Genomic DNA, 22,343 nt, shown 5'->3' on the forward strand with positions numbered 1-22,343 from the left:
CAAAACATAACATAAAAAATGAATGAAATAAAGCCTACATACAGCAACAGTGTTTCGTGTTGTGTAGGCTCCTATTTCTTATGTGCAAATGGCTTTCAATACCTATTAGGTCCTTAAACTACCAAATAGCATTTATTCAACCCAAAAAAACAGCGACAATTTGTTGATGACAAAGGACAGCTGGACATATAAAGGGCCCCATTCCCTTCAGTAGCTGAGGGCCTCATCAAACCTAAATCTGGCCATCCTTCAGAGTCTCTTGGTCATGGGCAATGTCACAGATCTGGGCATGGGGGTAGCCAGGATTTTTGTTAGGGGGGCAGGACTTTTATTAGGGGGGTAGAACCTACGTGATTGGTCTGTTAGTTAAATATTTCTTTTGTTTTACTTAATCTAGTGGGGGCAATTGCCCCCCTCCGCCGCCCCAGGCTATGCCCATGCTCTTGATCATTATTTCCCCCAGCTTTCTAAAAAACTGTTATTACTGCCACTTCTGCTTCTCTTTATTAATATTGTAGTTTTCTGGTAAAAGGTAAAGGACCCCTGGACGATTGAGCCCAGTCAAAGGCGACTATGGGCTTGCGGCGCTCATCTTGCTTTCAGGCTGAGGGGGCTGGTGTTTTTCCACAGACAGTTTCCAGGTCATGTGGCCGGCAGGACTAAACCGTTTCTTGCACAAAGGGGACACTGTGACAGAAGCCCAGGGCTGGATTTATTTATTTATTTTTAAAGATATTTATTGAAAGTTTTTAAGATATAACAAAAAAAAAAGAAAAACAAACATACAAAATAAAAAACAGTTAAAAACACACATTAATTTTCAATAACATAACTTCCATACACTTATTTCCTCGGACCTCCTCATACCTCCCTTCTTTGTATTCCAGTTCGATTTGTTAGTTCAGCAAATCCTTACCATTAAACTTTTACCCATTTGTGAAACCTTTTTTTCTCTCCCATATCTCTTAAAGCATTACAGCTGGAAACCGCTTAGTTTCTATCCAACATCCTTCTAACATTCATTAATTTTACAATGTTTCTGTAAGTAGTCTTTGAATTTCTTCCAATCTTCTTTCACCGACTCTTCTCCCTGGTCTCGGATTCTGCGAACCCAGGGCTGGATTTAGGTTTGATGAGGCCCTAAGCTACTGAAGGGAATGGGGCCCTTTATATGTCCAGCTGTCCTTTGTCAACAACAAATTGTTGCTGTTTTTTGTGTTGAATATATGCTATATATATGGTAATTTATGGACCTAATAGGAATCTAAAGCCATTGGCACATGTTGCCATGCAACCAGTCCATGCAGAATGTAGGCACCCTATACAGTGGTACCTCGGGTTACATATGCTTCAGGTTACAGATGCTTCAGGTTATAGACGCTTCAGGTTACAGACTCCGCTAACCCAGAAATAGTACCTCGAGTTAAGAACTTTGCTTCAGGATGAGAACAGAAATTGTGCTACGGTGGCGTGCTAAAGTTATGCTTCCGCAGTCCCAGATTTACATACTGTATTAGTATGAATATTACTAGGTCTTTTATAATGCCAAGCTTAAAATTCCCTAAAATTCTGCCCCTCAGTTTAGTGAGGACATGGGGGCATGGACATGCACAGAACAAAGGCACTCTGCACGTGCTCAGGCAGCTTTGCCCCAACATCATCATTTTAGAAAACATTATATTTTTATTTAGAAAAACGAGGCCTCTACAGGACTTAATGGGGGCTTTGCCACAAAGGAGTTCCTGTTGTTGTTACTATTGTTACCATTATGAAAAGCAGCCCTTTTGTTATGTGGAAAATATTTATGAACAAGGTTATTTATGAGAACATTTCTATACCGATATTCATAAAAGATATCGGAGCGGTTTGCAAAAGCCATACATACCCCTCAGTGCAGACCCAGGCCATCAAGCCCAAGGACATGGAGATGGTTGCGTTGGGATCTGCTTGGACTCTTGGCGACTGCCCTGAACATCACTTGTCAGAAGGACAGGACATGGGTTTAACTCAGTGACTAGTAAGTTAAAAGTATTTTACATTTTTATTAGATCAGGACTCCTCCGTTTGGTGCATGTGCTTTTTCAGGGACTGAATAGTGTGAAAGATTATGTGTCATTCGGGGGCAGGGGGATGTGTGTGTCTCTGTATGAACTTTTTTTTTAGTTATTTTGTTAATATTGCTTCATAGCAGTGCTTTTTCCCCCTAGGGGTACTCAAGCGTATGCAATATTGGCACATTTTGTTCTAGAAGAAAAGTTGTAATTGTGATATTTCACTTCTTTTTAGTTGCTGGTTTGCTAATAGTGTTTTTGTAGATTGTAACTGTTTTACAAATTTTCTAATTATATTTTATGAATTATGCTGTACTTGTGATGTTCAAATATATTGTTGTTCTTTACTGGTTGTAAGCCGCTTTGAGAAACATTTGAATGGAATGCAATACAGAAATACAATAAATCAATACCCATATAACAATGCAATAAAAACCATTAAAAATTAGATCAAACGTTCCACTAAACATTACAAAAGGATATTTTCCTAACTGCTAACATAAGCCTGGTGGCATTATTAGTATTATTAGTAACAGTAGTGTTAAAACAACTATGCTTGCCATGAGGAAATATGCACAAGAATAAGGGTGCTATTATTATTATTATTATTATTATTATTATTATTATTTAAAAACCTTGTTTATCAAGAGAAAAACAAGTCTATATAAGATAAAATGTGCATTGTTATTTATTAATTTAGAACACCCATTCTTGTAATGATGCAAAGAATGTGTGCAAGCTTAAATATTTGATATTATTATTATGTACTTCAAAATTTCTAAAATCTACAGTTGGGCAATACCTTTATTAGGATGAACCAAAATGTCCACAGGAGTGGCAAGCTTTCGGTTTTGCCAACAAATTTTTGTTTCATCTGACAACAAAGATAATATACTTCTTGCTTCAGAAACACTGCTTTTACCTTATGCAAATTTAACTCCTAGAATAACCAGTTGATTGAAACATGAGTAATTGATTTTAAGATTTATGGGTTCCATGCCTAATATGCCTAATACTCTGCCTAGTTTTTGACCTCACAGTGAGGTTTACAACGAAACAAGAACCTGAACCCAGGACCAACACAACACTGTCCATTCCGGTATACAAATTCATTTGTATGTGCATTGATGTGCCTTTCAGGTAGTCCATAGCCTCATCTGTCGCTTAACCTTTAAAGATGCATCATGTAGACATATACAAACATCTCCAACCCTCTTTTTTTATTAGAAAAAGCTATTTGTATTAGTGCAGAATTGCTGGTGAACGAATTCTGAGCTGACAAAGACCTTTTGGTATCAATGTTTTGCTAAGGACACTGTTCCCAGGAACATCATTGCAAAGTGCTTGAAATGTCACCCCCCTGGCCCCCTGCAGATATTCACTTGCTGTTGTTCATGCATCAGATAATCAGAGGAATCACAAATTGTAATAACACTGTAATCAATTTATCAGGCAACGTTAAAAGCAACCTATAATCTCAAATTACAGAATATTAGGTAGATATGCCATTGTTTTTTGTCGGCTAAAGAACGGAGAGAAAACTTTTAATTTCCCCAAATTTTATTAAAAAAAGATTCTGCTGAAAGATAAATTATTGCAAAGATGGAATCTTGCATCAGAACACTGAAAGGTGTTGTCATCTCAGGCTCTAGCCAATGGAAAAGCTCTTAGTTGCCTTAAAATGAGAGCGTAGGTGTGCTTCCCCTTGGGAACAAGTGAAACACAAACTGTCCCTTCATCATGTCAGGCTTAAAATGACTTCTAAAAAGCCACTTCAGAAAGAAGAGCTTTGCTAAATACACAATTTAATTTTGAAGCTCTTTTCTCCTTCTGCCTGCTGCTCTTTTTAATCATTTGTGAATTGTGTAAACTTGAAAGAGGTACAAGTTGTAATTTCCCTTCCCTCTAATCCCCCCCTCTGCTGTCAGAATTAAATGGAAGTTGGGAGCAATCCACCTGGCCCTTGAAGGTCACTTTATTCCACCTATTGCATCAGAACATTTACCTCTGAACATTTTTAAGGCTCTTATCTAGCTTGACAAAGAAGTGTACCGGTAATTTCACATCCAAAAGCACATGGACACACTCAACAAGCACTATGAATAAAAGGGGGTGTTTAAAAAATCTCTAAATGCTTTTTTTTTTTAATCACAAAACAATTTTAAACTAAAGTAGTGGCAAAAGTGTAGTTTGTGTTTGCTGAAATCTGAGATGACCTAAGCGACCGAGACAGGGTGGGAGTGATGAGAGCTGTAGATGATGTTGCCATGCTCTGACGATGCTGAAGTTTCTTTGCCAGCTCTATTAATGATATGCAGGTGTTCACCCAGTTGTAGAGATACTCCATTGGAGCTGAGCGAAACTTCCACACAGCTTTTCTGTGTGCACCTAATTGAAATTAAAAAAAATCACAACATGCTAGTTGGCTTACATATTCCAGGTCTACCATTGCACGATTCAGCAAAGATGTCTGGTGTCATGTGCTATCCCTTTGTGCAAATCCTCACTAAAATTAATCATTGGTGTACTCATAGCTTCATGACCATGATGTTTCACTTGACTGATTTCCACTTTTGACTGTGACCTCATGCGCTCCTTCCAGTTCTGCTCTTCAGGACCTTGTGGGAAGGAATGATTTCTGGGACTTGCTGGTGCATGCACAAAACCTTGTGTACGAACATTTAGATCCCATTTAGTGAGTTTCTCATCAACAACTACCTGGAATGGACATTATGGTGGATTGTTGAGTTGTTGGTTGGGTCTCTCGCATGGATTATGGTTGCACATTAAATCAGCTGCTAACAGCATTATGCATTAAGGTCTGTATAGTTGGGATGCAGTCTCAAAATGAGTTTTCCTTAAATGTGGTTAGAGTTTGCAAGCTATGCCACTCTTAATTAACAGCTGCATCATGACTTGAGTTGGTATGCCAACTCAAAAATATAGTGAATGTTTTCAGTCACATTTGAAGTTCAGAACAAAGTTAGCTGTATGAACAAAAGGTAGAATGAAATCTGAATCCAAAGCATAATGCTAAAGCACATTTGAAGCACATCCAATCCCCTCAAAGAATTATGGGCACTGTAGATTGTTAAATGCTGCAGGGAACCCAGTGAGGGGTAAACTACAATGCTCAAAATTCATTGGGGGAGGAAAAATGCTTCAAATGTGCTTTGGAAATACAGTGTATATACCCAGCTCAATTGTAGCAGTGGAAGAGCAAGCCTTGAATACAGAGAGCCATGAATACAGTATACAGTGGCTTTTGTGTGAACTAGGAATTAAGTTTATGTTTCCCTTTCTGTTCTGTGCAGCATGCACACAGTTTCCCTTCTGTTCTGTTTGCTACTCTGTTGTCCCAACTAGGCACAGCTAGCTTACAGAATTAACTGCTACAAGATGTGGTCACCACAACCATTAACTTTGATAGGTTTCAAACTCATGGAAGATAAGACTACCATTGGAAACTAGTCATGATGGCAGTGCTCTCTACTGTCATAGGGTTGCCATATGTCTGGAATTTCCTGGACATAGCTGGTATTAAGCCCTCATAAACAGCATCCGGACAGAAAATGCTGAAATGTTTGGGGAAATCCAGATGTACAGCAGCCCATGTCGGCAGCTCAATTTTTTTGAGCTCAACAACTTTTGATGTTCACTTTTTGAAATAAGGCAACCCTATACTGAACAGCAGTGGGAGAGAACTATGATCCCCATGTCCTGTTTGTAGACGTCCTATAGGTGTCCTTTTGTCCAGGGTGGGAAATTGGATGTTGGACTATATAGACCTTTGACTTCATCCAGCAGAGTTCTTATGTCAATCCCACCAGGCAGTTCCACAATTATGTAAAATATAATACACTTACCATGGAGGCAATTGTACAGAGTCTCTGGTCGAACCTCCACATAGGCAGCAGTTGGGTCAAAGTAGCAAATGTTTTCAATAAGTTCTCCATCAATTTTCTGTAGTGCAAGTAACATAAATGTTAGAAGGTTTATGAGAAAAACACGAAGAGTGGCTGGGAAATCTGGGCTTCATGCTTTTTCAGGATTCTCACCTCTATGCAACAATTCCAGTCCTCAACCTCCTGCGTACCAGCCCACTGGGGGTACAAAATCAGCAGTGCGCACTTAAGTATTGTATGCACTAGGCTGGGTGGCTTCTCAAAGCACCTTATTTCACTGAAGGAAGAGAAAGGGTCGAGATTCCAGATGCAATTCTGTAACTCCTGCAGCATGAATCGGTAGAAGAGGACTCCCCCACGCCTCCAGTCCCCCACATACTCTGCCTCTGGAATGACAAGCCAACATTTGAATAATTAACCTTTAAGTAAAGGGGGCAGGGAGGGGTAGCTGTCCCCCATCAATAAAAAGCAATAGAAATACATAGCTAACTGAGATTCTCCCCCCCCCCCCAACAAAAGGCCTGCCTCTCCTACCAAAAATCCTGGCTACACCCACGTTTAAGGCTATAGAAACACTGGGAGCTGCTTTATACCAAGTTGGACCATTGGTATAATTTAGCTCAGTGTTTTCTGCACTTATTGGCAACAGCTGTCCCAAGTTTCTCTCGCCCTACCTGGAGATACTGTTGGGGATTAAACCTGGGATTTTCTGCATGCAAAGCAGACACTATAGCACTGAGCTGTGTAGAGGCACAGATCTGCTTAGATTGTGGCCTTATATGACTTCAGACCATACCCTGGGGGAAAAAGTGAAGCATCTCCAGCGCAAACTGCCAATCTACATAGATGCTCTGAGTACCTAGGGAACCATTCCTATAGGAACTTTGAATCATTTTATGTTATTTTAAATTCTGCTTGGAATATATATAAGAAGAACACACTTGCACTGTCCACAGACTTGCCGTTTTTAACTTGTTGGCTCACAATGGATACAGTACCCTGGTGCAAAATTAAAACAGCTCTACAGTTGCACACTCTTGCTTTGAGATTGTAAAACATGTTTCAAGGCTTGATGCCATTTATCAGCTCCAGAATCTTTGGGTTAAGATGTTGTAAAGTAAAAAAAAGGAAAAAAAGATAGGGTCCTAAGCATGTGCATAGTACATTTTCCTCACCATTAATAAACCACAGCTTGTCTCCATGCATCTGAAATTAGCAAATAGGACTTCCAGGTCTCAGAGGATGAAATTTTCTGGTAGCCCTACCTCTCTTTTTAGAAATTAACTAAAGCAAATTTTGTTACCAGTGGGGCTGGAAGTTTCATTCCAATAATCATAATCCCACAGTTTCAACCAGCAATATAGCCAAGTCTGTCCGACTTCCTGTCCCTGCTCCCATTTTCTTTGAATATGCTCTGGAGTGTAAATATCTTGAATCTTTTTGACTACCACCAGCACCAGTAGAATTTTTCTGCTATCTAAGATGCACAATACCCAAGAAGTAGAATGGATCTTTCTCTCCAGAATCCTCTTTCAGGATCTCACAAATGGCAGCCTGTATTGTCCTCAGCATCTTCTGCAGGTCTCTGTGCTCACAGGTTGGTAGCTTTTGGCGGTTTCCAAGGCTGATGTCAAACACTGCAATGGCCTGGCCCATCTGATTCCTCAGAGGAACTGTGATACGATGTTCTTCAAACACAAACGTGGTAACCACCACTGAACAGTCTATGCACTTGAACAGGTAATCTCTAAAACAAAAGAGATGACCAATGATAATATCACAGACTCTACATCATTGTGTCTGCTCCTGCATCAATTGCTATATGAAGCCATGAGGACATAAGAAGAGCATTGCTGGATCAGGCCAAAGGCCCATGTAATCCAACATCCTTTGCTCTCAGTGACCAAACAGATACTGAACTCGAGTGTAACAGCCCAGTCCACACTTGTGATTTATGAAAGCTGGTATCTTGCCTCTGACACTGGAGGCAGAACATAGCCACTGTGGCTAGTAGCCAAGGATAGCCTTATCCTCCATTACGGTAATTTGTCTAATCTTCTTTTAAGCCATCAAAGTTAGTGACCGTCATTACATCTCAAAGCAAATTCTATAGTGTGAAATACTTTCTTTTGTCTGTCCTAAATCTTAGAACCTTAAGCTTCATTTGATGCCCCCAGTGGTTTCTAGTATTATGAGAGGGATAAAAATCTCTCCCGTGTCACTTCCCCAACAAGCAGGTTCATTGGGTGACCCGACTGAGGTCCTGGACTTTGAGGGACAAAAACTTTCTTCCCACTTTCTGCACACCATGCATCATTTTATACACGTTTATCATGTTCCCCTTTCACTCGTCTTTTTTTTCTAAATTAAAAAGTCTCAAATGTTGCAATCTTTGCTCATAGGGTTGTTGCTCCAACCCACTTGATCATTTTGGTTGCCGTTTTCTGAACATTTCCCAGCTCTACAATATCCTTTGCTCCAGCCAACCTGCTGTTGTAGAAGCTGTTTGACACAAACCTAAAGTCAATGTTGAGTATACAAAGCTTGTTGTATGGTACTTTCTGCCTTGCAATCTAGCAAGGATGGCAGATGAGCACTCTTGGGATGTGTTCATGCTCCTGTTTCCTCTGAATCCAGTGTGCTGTTTAGGGAAGTGGCGTACACACACAAAGTTAGCCACAATACATATTGTTGGCATCAGTTTGTCTCAAGAGACAATGGAGGAGTGTAGTGTGGCTGTAGAGACCAATATGGGAGAGACATGTTACATGTTTAATGAAATACTGCATTTTGATGTGTTTTTCACCAAACCAGCTTCAATCCAAATGGCGGGGGGGTTGACATTGCTGTATGGTGATGTGTACACAGCCCTAGAGTCCCCACTGTAACTTCCTCTCCCACCATGGTACAATCTGCAGTGAGACTTGGCCAGCTGTACTAGGCTGCGAGATAAGAACAATTTCCTTTGTAGAATTTAACAAAAAGCAGGGGACTCCAAAGGCATGCAGACAACTCTTTGGCTAAGTTCAACCCCTTTGGAAAGCTGCATTGAACAGATAAGCCTGTGGAGTTGTGGCTAAGAAAATTAAGAGTATTTGATAAGAACTGAAGGAACAACGTGGTTTACTTTGGAAGATGAGTTTGTTGCCTCTCGAGAAAGCCAGGCAAGTGTTCTTAGCTTCCAAACCACAAGTTCATTACTCCAAAGGAGACTATTGAAGTCCATGCAACCCAACAGCAACCCCAAATACTAAGCCCGGGATGTGGAAGCGAGTGCCATGAAATGAGCTGATTTTTGATGCAGTAACCAGTGGGGTAGCCATGGACAAAGAAGCACAATTTCCCTCAAACCAGTAATCAAATGGAGACAGAGCCCCATGTTCATACAGAGTTTCACCTGACAACACCCACAACAAGGGCCTCAAGCATGCTTTGGCACCCAGATTGCAACCAGTATGTTTATAAGCAGACGACAATCCAGATTCTCCAAACAAAATGTATACTGTGCTTTTCACCAATGTTATCAGGGACCAGAAGTTAGAGGCGGGGACTCTGGAGCTGAAAGGGAAGGCAGTACAGGGTTAGCCCCAGAGGTGCTGCTACCAGAAGAATATGTGGGGCCAGTGTCCCCTCCCCACCACAAATCAAGGATGTGGTACTGCCATCTTCTGATTCAGAGGTCTCCACTGTGGAAGACCCCAGATGACCTGAGCCTCCCCTGCTTCGTCGCAGTAGGAAACTGCTGGAAAAAGGCTACATTTTGCAGCTCTGGTGGTGCCAACAATCAGGCTGCACCTGCTGCTATTACTAAACAAAAGGGCTCAGTTTCAGCTTGTTTCTTCAGAGTTTTGTGCTTCCCAGAGTCTGACCTGAACCTTGTCCTCTCTTACATCCTGGCTGCACCTCACCTCACAGCAAGGCAGGCAAAATAGAGTGGCTGGGGGGGGGGGAATGCTTACACTTCCATGTGTGCTGCATTCATGAGGCAATCATACATGGACCTCTGTGTGGCTGGAAACATTTTAAGAACCCACCACATGGTGGCTAATTACATCATTAATAGTTACAGATAGGTAGCCGTGTTGGTCTGCCATAGTCAGAACAAAAAAATTCCTTCCAGTAGCACCTTAAAGACCAACTAAGTTAGTTCTTGGTATGAGCTTTCGTGTGCATGCACACTTCTTCAGATACACTGAAACAGAAGTTGCCAGATCCTTCTATATAGTGAGAAGGTGGGGAGGGGTATTACTCAGAAGGGTGGTGGGAATGGGAGATTGGCAGATAGCTGAGATGAGCCTGTTGACGACTCTTAATGACTGCAATAGGTCTGCAATAGGTCAGAGAAACCAGTAGGAGAACACTTCAATCTCCCAGGACATTCTATACAAGATCTCAAAGTAGCTGTTTTACTACAAAGGAATTTCAGAAATAGACTGGAAAGAGAAGCTGCTGAATTGCAACTCATTACCAAACTTAAAACCATGGAGAGACCTGGTCTGAACAAAGACATTGGATTCTTATCACATTATACATAACTAAGCCATTTTTCACCTTCTCACCCCTTGCCTTTTCCTGTAAGACCTATTGCAGTCGTTAAGAGTCGTCAACAGGCTCATCTCAGCTACCTGCCAATCTCCCATTCCCACCACCCTTCTGAGTAATACCCCTCCCCACCTTCTCACTATATAGAAGGATCTGGCAACTTCTGTTTCAGTGTATCTGAAGAAGTGTGCATGCACACGAAAGCTCATACCAAGAACTAACTTAGTTGGTCTTTAAGGTGCTACTGGAAGGAATTTTATTATTACATCATTAATGTAACCTATAATTAGGCCCTTTATATTGTAAATCATTTTGAGCTGCCATGGCAAAAAAGGGGGACCAATACATTTAAAATAATGATGATAATAAAGCTCACCTGAATATGTTATCTCTTCTTCTGACCACAGGACCTGGAGGGAGATGGACCTCCAGCGGCTCATTCTGATCTGCAGTCATTACTTTACGCAAGGTATAGTCATGCATCTTGAAAAGAGAAAGTGCAAAGAGCTTGCCAGGTGGGAAACACATCAAGAATAGATGTGTAAATATTTTGGGAGGGGAGAAAGACTAAAAAATTATGAGGGACAATACAGATTATTGGCCAGTGAATCATATGAAGCTAACTTTGCCAGGCCAGACTGTTTGCTCACCTAGCCCAGTACTGTGCACTCTGATTGGCAGCAGCTCTCCAGGGTCCCAAGCAGAAATGCCAGGGGTGGAACCTGGAGTTTTCTGCATACATATACGTAAATAGGGGTAAGGGAATCTGTCGGTTTTGGTTTCTCTCAGTTTCTCATTTTTTCCATCTTAAGTTCAGTTCTCTACATTTCCCCATCAGCTTGCATTTAAAAAAGAGTTTATGAAAATTCATCAGTATTTACCATACTTCTCCATGTATATGACTAGGATTTTTCATTAAAAAATATGTGAAAAACTGTGGGTCATCTTATACAGGGGGCAATCTTCCCCTATTTTCTTAAATTGGAGACCTAAAAATAGGGGGCATCTTAAACATGGGGGCATCCTATACACGGAAAAATATGGTAAGTACAAATTTATCCTAATACACATTTTCTATGCAATTTTGCTTAATGTACACGTTTTTGCAAAGCATTCCCTCCCAAATATAATGCATTTGTGTGTGCTATTTTCATTAATATAGACATTTTTATATACAGTTTGCATATTCATCCTTGTACACATCACTTACTTGGAAAGCTGCATTGCAAAATTAAGAGGAGTGAGAATTTCAAATGATGGCTGCTTTTCGGTTTTGCATTGTTTCAAAAAGTGCAAACTGGGTAAGTTTGTGTTTAAATGCTAACTGAATGCTAGTGTTTGAACAGAGCAGAACCAGAATTAGTTTGTTCGTAAGAATATGTTTCACTGGAACTGGGGTGGAAGAACAATAAACTGCCTCTCACAGAAGCCAGGGCCACAGTTTCTAGTCTAATATGCTACAACACACATTGCTTAAGTGAGAATGGCCAAAGGCTCACCACCTGCTAAGTTGTGAAAGCATTTGCTAAGTGCCGCAAAATGTTGAGCCCTTATGCCAGCCTTGGATACTGTCAGTGAGGGCTCAGCTTGTCATTGGGTTATGACAAGAGGCTGGGTGTGATAGAAGTTGTAGTCTAGAATATCTTGAGGGCACTAGGTTGCTGCCAAAAGCGTGATACCATCTTGATATCAAAGGATGCTTCTTGCAAAGTAAGAATTTAATCTTCAGTCTCTTGAAGAAGAGTTAAGTAATACATCAGCTCCACCTGCTGATAGCCTAAGGACTAACCACAGAAGACCTTTGCATCAACTCTACATTGTTTTTTTTTTGCACAAAGCCTTTGGTAGGACCATCAGACACAATGGAGATGTTTCTTGTACTTCTTTTCAAGACTTTTGTTTAAAAGTTTTCAGGAGAAGTGCATGTTGCCATGACTTCAAGCTGCATTTCATAATGCAAAGAGGAGCAACAACAGTTAAGATGATATCTGAAGAAGTTACAGATAGGTAGCCGTGTTGGTCTGCCATAGTCAAAATAAAAAAATTCCTTCCAGTAGCACCTTAAAGACCAACTAAGTTAGTTATTGGTATGAGCTTTCGTGTGCATGCACACTATCTGAAGAAGTGTGTGTATCTGAAGAAGTGTGCATGCACACGAAAGCTCATACCAAGAACTAACTTAGTTGGTCTTTAAGGTGCTACTGGAAGGAATTTTTTTATCTGAAGAAGTGTGCATGCACACGAAAGCTCATACCAACACCAAATTTAGTTGGTCTCTAAGGTGCTACTGGAAGGATTTTTTTTATTTTGTATCGACTACGGCAGACCAACATGGCTACCAACCTGTAGTCAAGATGAAGTTCCTCTAGTCAGGAACCTTGGAGTCTAGCAACAGATGGGAGTATAACTGATTAACCACCCCAGTCTGCAGTTCACTGTATTAAACTCAACTCCACCCATGAGTTAAGAAGCTGGTGCTGATGGTGTACTCTACATCCAGTGTGGCACCGCAGTGACATACCCTGCATTTTTAAAAGCCACAGAATGGGCAAGATGATGTTTACTTTCTTATTTGTTTTCTTGGTCTCTGTTCTCGGGAAGTCTACCACCTTGGATATTCTGTACGCTGAAGAGAAGACCCAAGGTGATAAACATGTGGAGACAGAGTGTGGAACAGACTTGGAAGGCCTCCTATGCCTAATACAGCACTGTCACAGGCAAAAATTTAGCAGGTGAAGCTTTTCCTAACGTGAAGATCAATGCCACAGGACCTGGAGTGAGTGTGGATTTTATCCGCTAAATGACTGCCTGTCAAGTACAGTACAGTGGTACCTCGGGTTACATACACTTCAGGTTACAGACTCCACTAACCCAGAAATAGTGCTTCAGGTTAAGAACTTCGCTTCAGGATGAGAACAGAAATTGTGCTCCAGTGGCGCAGCAGCAGCAGGAGGCCCCATTAGCTAAAGTGGTCTTCAGGTTAAGAACAGTTTCAGGTTAAGTACGGACCTCCGGAACGAATTCAGTACTTAACCCGAGGTACCACTGTAATTGTTAGAGGCACCAGAGCCCACCACAGCCCTCTGGTGGTGTATGGCGGTAAGGTTGAGATGGTACCATTTGTTAGAAAAACAGTTTGGGAAGGGCTGTAACTTAGTGATGAAGCATCTGTTTCCCTGGAGAAGGTCCCAGTTATAATTTCTAGCATCTTCACATAGACCTGGGAATGTCTCAAGCCCTGGAAAGCCACTGCCAGTCAGTGTAGTTAATGCTGAGATAGATGGACCAATGGTCTGAATCAGGATGAAGCAGCTCCCTATGTTCCTAAAAGAAAAAGACTGGGGGGGAAAATGAATAGAAAAGTCCCGCCCCCTTTTTGTGCTTTTCCTAAGTGCTCCACATGCTTTATCTCAGTCCTCTTTGCAATTGCTAGCATATTACCCTGTCCTCGCCAGGCTCCATGAAGTACGTAGTGATGGTTTGAAGGTTCGACACACGGGTGAAGAGCCATCCCAGAGCCGTGATGATGACCTGCATGATGCTTTCCTTGGTGCGGATGTGGTGGTAGGCTATGCTGAACGTGTTTGCAATCCCCTAGAGGGTGAACACATGTTACAATTTGTTTAGAAACAATGTAAAATTTTAAAGCAGGAACGTTATCAAACTAAGCACATCAAAGGGGCTTTTGAAGCAGAGGACTCCTATAGGCAACGCCACTGCAATCACATACCGTATTTTTCCCTCGATAACACACAGATTTTTTCTCCTAAAAAGTAAGGGGAAATGTCTGTGCGTGTTATTGAGCGAATGTGTGGTCCCTGGAGCCGACAGGCGCGAGTGAAGGCAAAAATCAGGCAAATATCAATCGTCCGGAGAAGGGAAGCCTTGAAAAGAGGAAGCTGCTGCTTTCCTGCATTCTGCCTCAGGGTCTTACTGCCCACCCGCTTCTGTTTGTAACTGTGTTTGCTCAAACGGAACAAAGAGCAGAGAAAACCCCTCCCCTCCAGGCAAGCAGAGGAGAAAGCAGAGTGTCCTTCCTTCTAATTCCTCTCGTGCTCCGGTGCTGCAACATGCAGGTGGGGGAGAGAGAGAGAGAGAGCTGGCTGGCTTGGGTGGGTGCGTGGGGGGAACTTTTGCCTTCCTTTCCTCCCTCCGGTAAAACCCCTCTCCTGCATTCTTAGCCAGCTGCTTCTCCGCACACCCCTCTCGGTGCTCCTTGTCCCTTCTATGTTTTTCCTTCCCTCCTCACTTAAAACGTGGTTACAAAGCACGGATCCACATGGATCCTCAGGATCTTTGCATTGGGTCACCCCAAATTCACCATCAGATCACATAGCAATGATCTGATGCAAAAACAGGGCTGCAATGGTGCAAAAATGTGGTTACAAAGCACGGATCCACATGGATCCTCGGGATCTTTCCATTGGGTCACCCCAAATTCACCATCAGATCACATAGCAATGATCTGATGCAAAAACAGGGCTGCAATGGTGCAAAAACGTGGTTACAAAGCACGGATCCACATGGATCCTCAGGATCTTTGCATAGGGTCACCCCAAATTCACCATCAGATCACATAGCATATCCATGGCTACAGCCTGCACCAAAAAAATCACGCACCCACTGTTGCCTGGGGCTGCAATGGTGCAAAAACGTGGTTACAAAGCACAGATCCACATGCATTGGGCTTTGCATTGGGCTACCCCAAACTCACCGTCAAATCACATGTCTGTGGCCACAGCATTAAGCACACAAATGATACACCCACTGTTTCATTCAGATTTTTTTTTCTTGTTTTCCTCCTCTAAAAACCATGTGCGTGTTATGGTCAGGTGCGTGTTATCGAGCGAAAAATACGGTACTCCAGAGGGATGAACATTGTTCATAGAATCCAGCCAGGCCCTCACGCAGTGACTGTGGCTGTCCCCTTGCAGCCTCCCTGCTGCCCTCACCTGATAGAAACGGATTTCGTGGGGCACAAAGATGGTTTTCTCGTTCTTGTCCTGGAGAGTGTCCAGACCAAGAACACCAAAGACTCTTCTTCGGATATCCTCAAGCGGCAGCACCAAGAAGGAGCCCTTCCTCTCTTCCAGGGGGCGATCCTGGTTCCAGAAGTGGATGTTTCCATGCAGCTGAACTCTGGGGACATGGATTGGCTTGTCGTCTAGTGCTGCTGCAAAGCTAAGTGAAAAAAGTGAGCAGAAAAGAGGAAGAGGAGAAGCTTTTAGGAGTCAAGTGCCTAGGTAGAAAACATCATAGCAGCAGGCATGAACAGGAACACTCCCAACATTCTCATCTCAGGAAAGAGCAATTTGTTAGGGGAAATGAGTCTTGTCAGAAGAGGTCATAAGAAACCCATCACTGAGAGTGCAAAATCCATTGCCTTCATATTTCCCATGTAACGAAGAGTGAATTTACACCTTAATTTTGCTGCTGTGGCACTTCATTTCTCTTGCTTGAGTCCCTTGCTTAACCTCGAGATGAAAATGAGTCTTGTTTCTGTTTGTAGTTATTCTTCTTCTGGGAAGTTTACCCAGCATGGTTGAACGCGTCTACCTTGACCCCCAGGTTGATTTCTTGTGTATTTTGCATGAGAACAATGGATAGGTTGATTAGTCAGTTTTGGTTTCTCTCCATTTCTTTTTTTTTCAGTCTTAAATTCAGTTCTCCACACTTCCACATCAGTTTGCAATTTTTTAATATAAAAAAGGCCTCATGAAAACTCATCTCCTAGTATACACGTTTGTATCCAATGTTGCCTAATATGTACAAGTTTGCAATCAATTCCCCCTAATATAGTGCATTGTGTATGTTACTTTTACTAATATATGCATTTTTATGCACACTTTACCATTGTACAGGTATATACATGTTTTACACTTTCATTGCAAAATTCAGAGAAGTGCACATTTCAAACCATGGCTGCATTTCAGGTCTTGTGTTGCTTTGGAAACTCCAAACTAGGTAGGTTCACCTTTGAATGTGAACCAGTCCCTGTCCCTAAGGATGACTCACAATTGGCATTAAATAATTTTGTTTCACTTTATCATTTATGATTTTTGAGGGAGACATGGGAGGGAGGAGGCTTTTTGCTCTCTGATATCTTTTCTGTTCTCAAGAGGTGATGTTTCTGTACTCACAGTGGAAAGCGCAATAAGACACTTTCTTCTTGCCTACAGAGGGTTAATGCTGTTTCTCTTATGCAACCCTCTGTTCTGACAATAGGTGCTGCTAATTGTCTCTTAAAGAATTTGTGATTCTTTCCTAACTTTCAATTACAGATCCTACATGTTAAAATGCAGAACCAAAAATGCATGCTATGCTAAACACAAAAATATATGAAGAAAATATATGAAATATAAAAATATATGAAGAATATGAAGAAGTGTGCATGCACACGAAAGCTCATACCAAGAACTAACTTAGTTGGTCTTTAAGGTGCTACTGGAAGGAATTTTTTTATTTTGACTATGGCAGACCAACACGGCTACCTATCTGTAACTGGAACCACAAAAATATAATCACCCATACTGAATGTGCAGTCTTTCCCACACTTAAGCCTAATGATCACCCAAGAAAAGGAAACAGCTTTGTGGGTGTTTTTCTTACCTGACTCCTTCCATATCCATGAAAAGTGATTGGTTTAGGACGTATGGAGCATCATCCTCTGTGCATGCTACATAGTGTAGGAGAACATCTCCTCGCTCTGGGGAAACCAAGTTATATTCCAAAAGGGCGATATAAGCACTGATCTTCTTGGTGTCTCCATGGGCATCTGTGTCCTGCAGATGAAAGGCAGATGCCTCAGTCAGTCATCTTTATACACATGCCCCATGCTCCTGGCTAGCCCTCATTTACATGGAACTCATTCTGTTTCTCCCCAAGTCTGCATGCTTATTCATTTGAAACAATTTCATAGGCATGCAAGTCCCACTGCTCTTTGTGGGATTCATCATACAAGTGCAGAGTTGGAAGGGATCCCGGGGGTCATCTAGTTCAGCCCCTGCACTACAGGAATCTCAACTGGATCATACATGACAGGTGGCCATCCAACCTGTGCTGAAAAACCTGTATGTGCAAGTTGAGGTTCTGACAACATGTCAGCAGGTGAATGACACTGGGGACTATCCCACAATTTAATAGAATTGTTAAGAGGGTCAAAACCTAACCTCTTGTAACAAGCCAATCATATCTGGGGCAACAGGGAATATGTATCTGCTCTTTTCTATGTGACACAGTTCTTCAAGTATTTCAACAGCACTATTATAATCTACCTCAGCTTTCTCCAGGCCAAACATAGTCCACTTCCTTCAGACTTCTTTTCACAAGACTTACTGTCCAAATGTCCATCTTTATTGCCCTCCTCTGTTTGTGTTTTGTCTACATCCTTCTTAGAATGGCTGACCCCATAACTGGGCACAGAACTCCAGTTGTTTGAATACAATAATGTGTCTTCACTGCTTAGAGGAATCACAGGAGCATGAATCTGTCTCAGTACCTGAGTTTGCCCCATACATAGTGCCATTGCTGGTTCAGACCAAGGTTTACCTAGCCCAGCACTCTGCCAGTATTTTGCCAGAAGTCGACTGCATCTCTTCGTTTCTCTCCATCATTTGGTTATATAAGCCCAGTGATAGCTACCAGGAACATGGAGGTGTAATTTTGCTACCATTTGGTCATTGATTAATCTGCCCTCCATCAATGCAGCTAATCTTCTTCCCCAAAATGGAAAACCCCCAAACACATTGGCCTTTCCATGTAGGGAAAGACTGTGTCAGAAACACTCACCCGACAAAGAACCTTGAATAGGACATCATACACCGGTTTGATGCACCCTCCATTAGTCATGGCTGCATGCTCGATCTTGAGCAGCCACTTCCTCCGCGCACTGCCTCGCAATCGCTCTGTGTGGGTTCGCTCCACTGCCATCATGAGAAACTCCACGATGTTATCCAGCAGTTCGTCTTCATCGCCGGTGAGCTCAGAGACAACCAGCTCCATGTAAGTTTGGAAGTCTCTTTGGGATAACTTCACAATCCCGCTAGGATGCCACTGGGGTATGGGGAGCTGCAGCTTGGCTATGCAGGTAGCGAAAAACAAGGATCAGGCAGGACCACAAGCAATCCCATATGCCCACCTTTCCCCTAGTTCATTCTTCACACCCGTGTCCTTCAAATGTCAAGAAGGAACAGATCCAATAGTTTTTAACAGTAGGCAGGTGCTTGCTCTCCTTTGTTTTTTTGTTCGTTATGAAAAGCGTATACCCCACCCTTCAGCCATGTGGTCAGGATGATGACTACAACAGTGGCAACCTACATCTTGTGGCCATCGTTCCTTCCCCCCAAACTTGGATCACACAGTGTGGTTATTTACTTCTTATTTTGAGGCTTTGAAAAATAGCTACAGATTTTAATACAATTTTAACCGGGTTGTTGGGAACAACTTGATCCTTGAATTTAATCTTATAGAAAACGGTGGTGGTGGGGGGTGAATCTTAACTTCTCATGCTTCATGTTTTGGGAAGCAGCCATAATTCAGTGATAAGAGCACCCTCTTTTCATGCAGAAGGTCCTGAGTTCGGTCCACACATTTCCAGTTAAAGAACTTTAAGAAGTAAAGGTGGGGAAGACCTTTTTCTGCCTGGAACCTTGGAAAGCCTTTGTCAGTAGGAAATACTGAATGGTCTGACCTAGTAGCGGCTTGCTGTGTTCACCCGCAGATGACGTCTTGCTGCTAATATACTTTTGCACACAAGAGGGAGCTCTTGTACAGTTTTTCCAAATTGTTATTTTTCAAAGAAAAGTTCTCAATAGGAAGTGCAGAAAAAGAGACAATAAATAGAAAAATCTTATTATTCTATCTTTTGGCCTATGCAGTTCTCTCTGGAAGATTGCCAGGCTTCCATTTTTTATTTCATGCACAAGTAAAAATTGTGGGGATCCCAGGAATAGAAAGAAAAGCTTCCAGGTGTTTGGTATATCAGGTGAACAGGTAATCAATACAGGAAAAAATAGAAATGTGAAATCTGCTGTTAATGGCATATGTCTGTGATCAATATGTATAATGAGGTTAAAGGGCAAGATGATGAATGGGGGACTTTTAGGAAAACAAAGTATTTGAGCAAGATAAAATCCTCTTCAAATATTCAAGGGCCAGTCAATTTTATGGGCAATGAGAATTAAGGGCTGGATCAGGGCAGCTATCCTGTTTCTGTGCCTCTTGGAGCAAAGGGCAGCTGAGTGACCCTGTCAATACTGATATCATATGGCAGGCAAAGCATCTCTCAGCTTCAGGATTTGCCATAGTTGTTAGCTCACATCTAATTATCCCATTTAAATAAAAAAATTCCTTCCAGTAGCACCTTAAAGACCAACTAAGTTAGTTCTTGGTATGAGCTTTCGTGTGCATGCACACTTCTTCAGAGTGTGCATGCACACGAAAGCTCATACCAAGAACTAACTTAGTTGGTCTTTAAGGTGCTACTGGAAGGAATTTTTTTTATTTTGACTATGGCAGACCAACACGGCTACCTATCTGTAACTATCCCATTTAAGTTTTTCTCACAATAAACTTTTTGATATTGATAGACCCAGGTTACTCTTGTTCATTAATTTCAGTGGGTCTATTCTGAGTAAAACGTAGCTGAATACTACCCTAAAACAAGAGTTATAAAATCTGTATATGAAAAAGAACAGGATCTATGTTAAATCACAACAAACACAATGTTTAAAACTGATCACAGCAGGTGCTATTTATTGATTTGTTCTGATAATATTGTGGGGAGGTTATATGAGAAAATGTCAAGCAATTTTTATCCTACAGTTTCCAGTGCCTTTTCCCATCATTTTCCTAACTGCAAAGGCCTGGTTTTGTTTTATTTTCTGAAGCAGCTTCCTTGTGCTAAGTTCCAGATCCACTCTAATGCAACCTGAATTTGCCCATATGCGACTGAATCTGGTGTGGAAAGTAGTGACAGTCTGGAAGCAGACTGGGTAAATGGTGGAAAGCATGCTCTCCCCAGCAGATCCTAAAGGCTGTTCATTTGGGTGAAGGAGATGCTCCCCTACTGAGCCTTCAAGGTGCCACAAGGCTTTTTGCTGTTGCTGCTGCAACTAAGATGAAGGCTACAGCTGAACCAAGCTGAGTTGGTTCAGTAGCAAACTAAGGTAGCAGAAAGCCTTTCTCCTACCTTTGTTTAATGCCTCTTGCTCCATCCCTTCCTTAAAGGTGGACAGAACAGCATCCACTTCCTGCATGTCCAAGAACCCAGAGCATTCATTATCCCATTTCTCAAAGAGCGCAGCCAAGAGGAGCTGTTGCCGGACCAAGAAAGAATTCTGGTGGATCTGATAGAGACAGAAGGCAAAGAAAAAGGACAGCACATCACCAGCTGCAGCGGTTCATGGGCACAAGCTCAGCACATACGCATAAATAACAAACTCAAGAAACATGGTGGTTGAAAAAGCTTGGAGATGGAGTGTGCTGAACTCTGACAATATGTGGCTCGTGGCAGGAATGGGGAATTTGTAGCTGGACTCCAGTTCCAGTCAGGGTCAGCCCCCCTGTGAGGTGTGGTGAGGCAGTTGCCTCCGGTGGAAGATAGGGGACAGTTGGCAGGGTCCCCGAGAAATGTTTTGTGCCACTCGCCACCTCCTGCACTTGTTGCCCACTGCTGCTGCTGCCACCACCTGTTCCTCTCTGGCCTACTTTTTTCTCCCCTGTCACCTTCAGTGGTAGTGATGGAGGCCAGCTTTGGCAGGTGGAGGGGGTGGTGGGAGGGTGGCTTTGGCAAGTGGCTTCAGAGAGTGTGTGTCATTTTCTGCTTTCCCTGAAGAGGCAAAATGTCCTGGGACATGCCTGACTCCTACCCTCCCTAGCCATTCAGCCTGCCAGTTTGGGTCAATGAGAGTTGGACTACAACAACATCTGGAGGGCCACACAATCCCCACCAGTGGCTTATGGGTTTGCGTAAGGGTACCTGCAAAAAAACAAAGACCCTCCCAAGGCCCAGAGGAGCATCCCAGATGCATATAATGAGGACAATTGTCTTTTTCACTGCATGGATTTTAGGCAGACTCCACACAGGTGATTTGTGTCCTGCTTCATCGAACAATAACCCGAGAAAATACTTTGGGAAATGATGTTGCTGCTTACTCTCTCCATCTGCCTGATCTTCTCTTTCTCTGTTTGCACGTAACCTTCCTTCACAAATTCCACAAGCCTCTTCACATTTGACAGAGTCGTTTCTTCACCAACAAAGGTCTCCATGAGCTGCACAAACTGTGGCGGGTTGAGGGACTCCTTGTCAAAGCTGCTTATGGTAGACGGGGGCCCACGGGCCTGGATTTCTATCATATTCATGCGCAGGTCTAGAAGCAAGGAGGGAAGGTTACATCCTGTGCAATACAGATTTGAAGCTGTGGGTGTTTTCAGGGCTCAACAAGTGAAAATAAGTAAGCAGAAGAACCCACGGTCGCTCCAGAATGTTTTTTTTCCAGGTGTAAGCAGCAGTATGTCATTGGCCCAATAATAATGCATTAGTGGTGGGTTTATACTGGACCATCCGCACATTAGTCTGCTTTATTAGATGTTCTGCGATGCATCCCCAATGTTACAGCATCATCAAAATCTGGAGAGGCGCTCTCATGCCACAGTGTAAAAAAAGCAAGGCAAAAAAATCACCAGAACGTTTGTGGAATAAAATGTTACAGGATCTCACCAAGAAGTTATGGGACATGCACTGATTGGAAATGAAGCAGTATTCCCACCCTGGAAACTCTGCAAGTTCAAACCATATCAAAAGCAGGAGCATGTATGACAGTCTGGATGTCATTGTGAGCGCAGA

At 42.3% G+C, this 22,343-nt stretch overlaps 1 protein-coding gene and 1 long non-coding RNA gene across 4 annotated transcripts in view; one reads left to right on the forward strand and one right to left on the reverse strand.

Moving 5' to 3' along the window:
• Positions 1-3,593: 3,593 nt before the first annotated feature.
• Positions 3,594-22,343, reverse strand: part of EFCAB5 (EF-hand calcium binding domain 5) — a 49,021-nt gene continuing 30,271 nt past the window's right edge. For all 3 annotated transcript variants that reach the window (XM_081171969.1, XM_081171968.1, XM_081171970.1), the window contains 11 exons: positions 21,653-21,867; positions 20,688-20,844; positions 18,287-18,576; positions 17,108-17,280; positions 15,451-15,679; positions 13,940-14,092; positions 10,875-10,981; positions 7,450-7,703; positions 6,110-6,342; positions 5,918-6,014; positions 3,594-4,439 (listed from right to left, as the gene is read on the reverse strand). In XM_081171969.1, coding sequence (XP_081028095.1) covers positions 4,213-4,439; positions 5,918-6,014; positions 6,110-6,342; positions 7,450-7,703; positions 10,875-10,981; positions 13,940-14,092; positions 15,451-15,679; positions 17,108-17,280; positions 18,287-18,576; positions 20,688-20,844; positions 21,653-21,867 — 2,135 coding nt within the window. In that variant the 3' untranslated portion in view covers positions 3,594-4,212. The remainder of the gene's footprint in view (positions 4,440-5,917; positions 6,015-6,109; positions 6,343-7,449; positions 7,704-10,874; positions 10,982-13,939; positions 14,093-15,450; positions 15,680-17,107; positions 17,281-18,286; positions 18,577-20,687; positions 20,845-21,652; positions 21,868-22,343) is intronic.
• On the forward strand, positions 10,988-13,842 carry LOC308574422. The gene is made up of 2 exons (XR_014002495.1): positions 10,988-12,317; positions 13,231-13,842. It is a non-coding gene; the product is annotated as an uncharacterized lncRNA (long non-coding RNA).

This window comes from Podarcis bocagei, assembly GCF_964188305.1.
Source record: "Podarcis bocagei genome assembly, chromosome: 15".
Classification (NCBI taxonomy): Eukaryota; Metazoa; Chordata; class Lepidosauria; order Squamata; family Lacertidae; genus Podarcis; species Podarcis bocagei.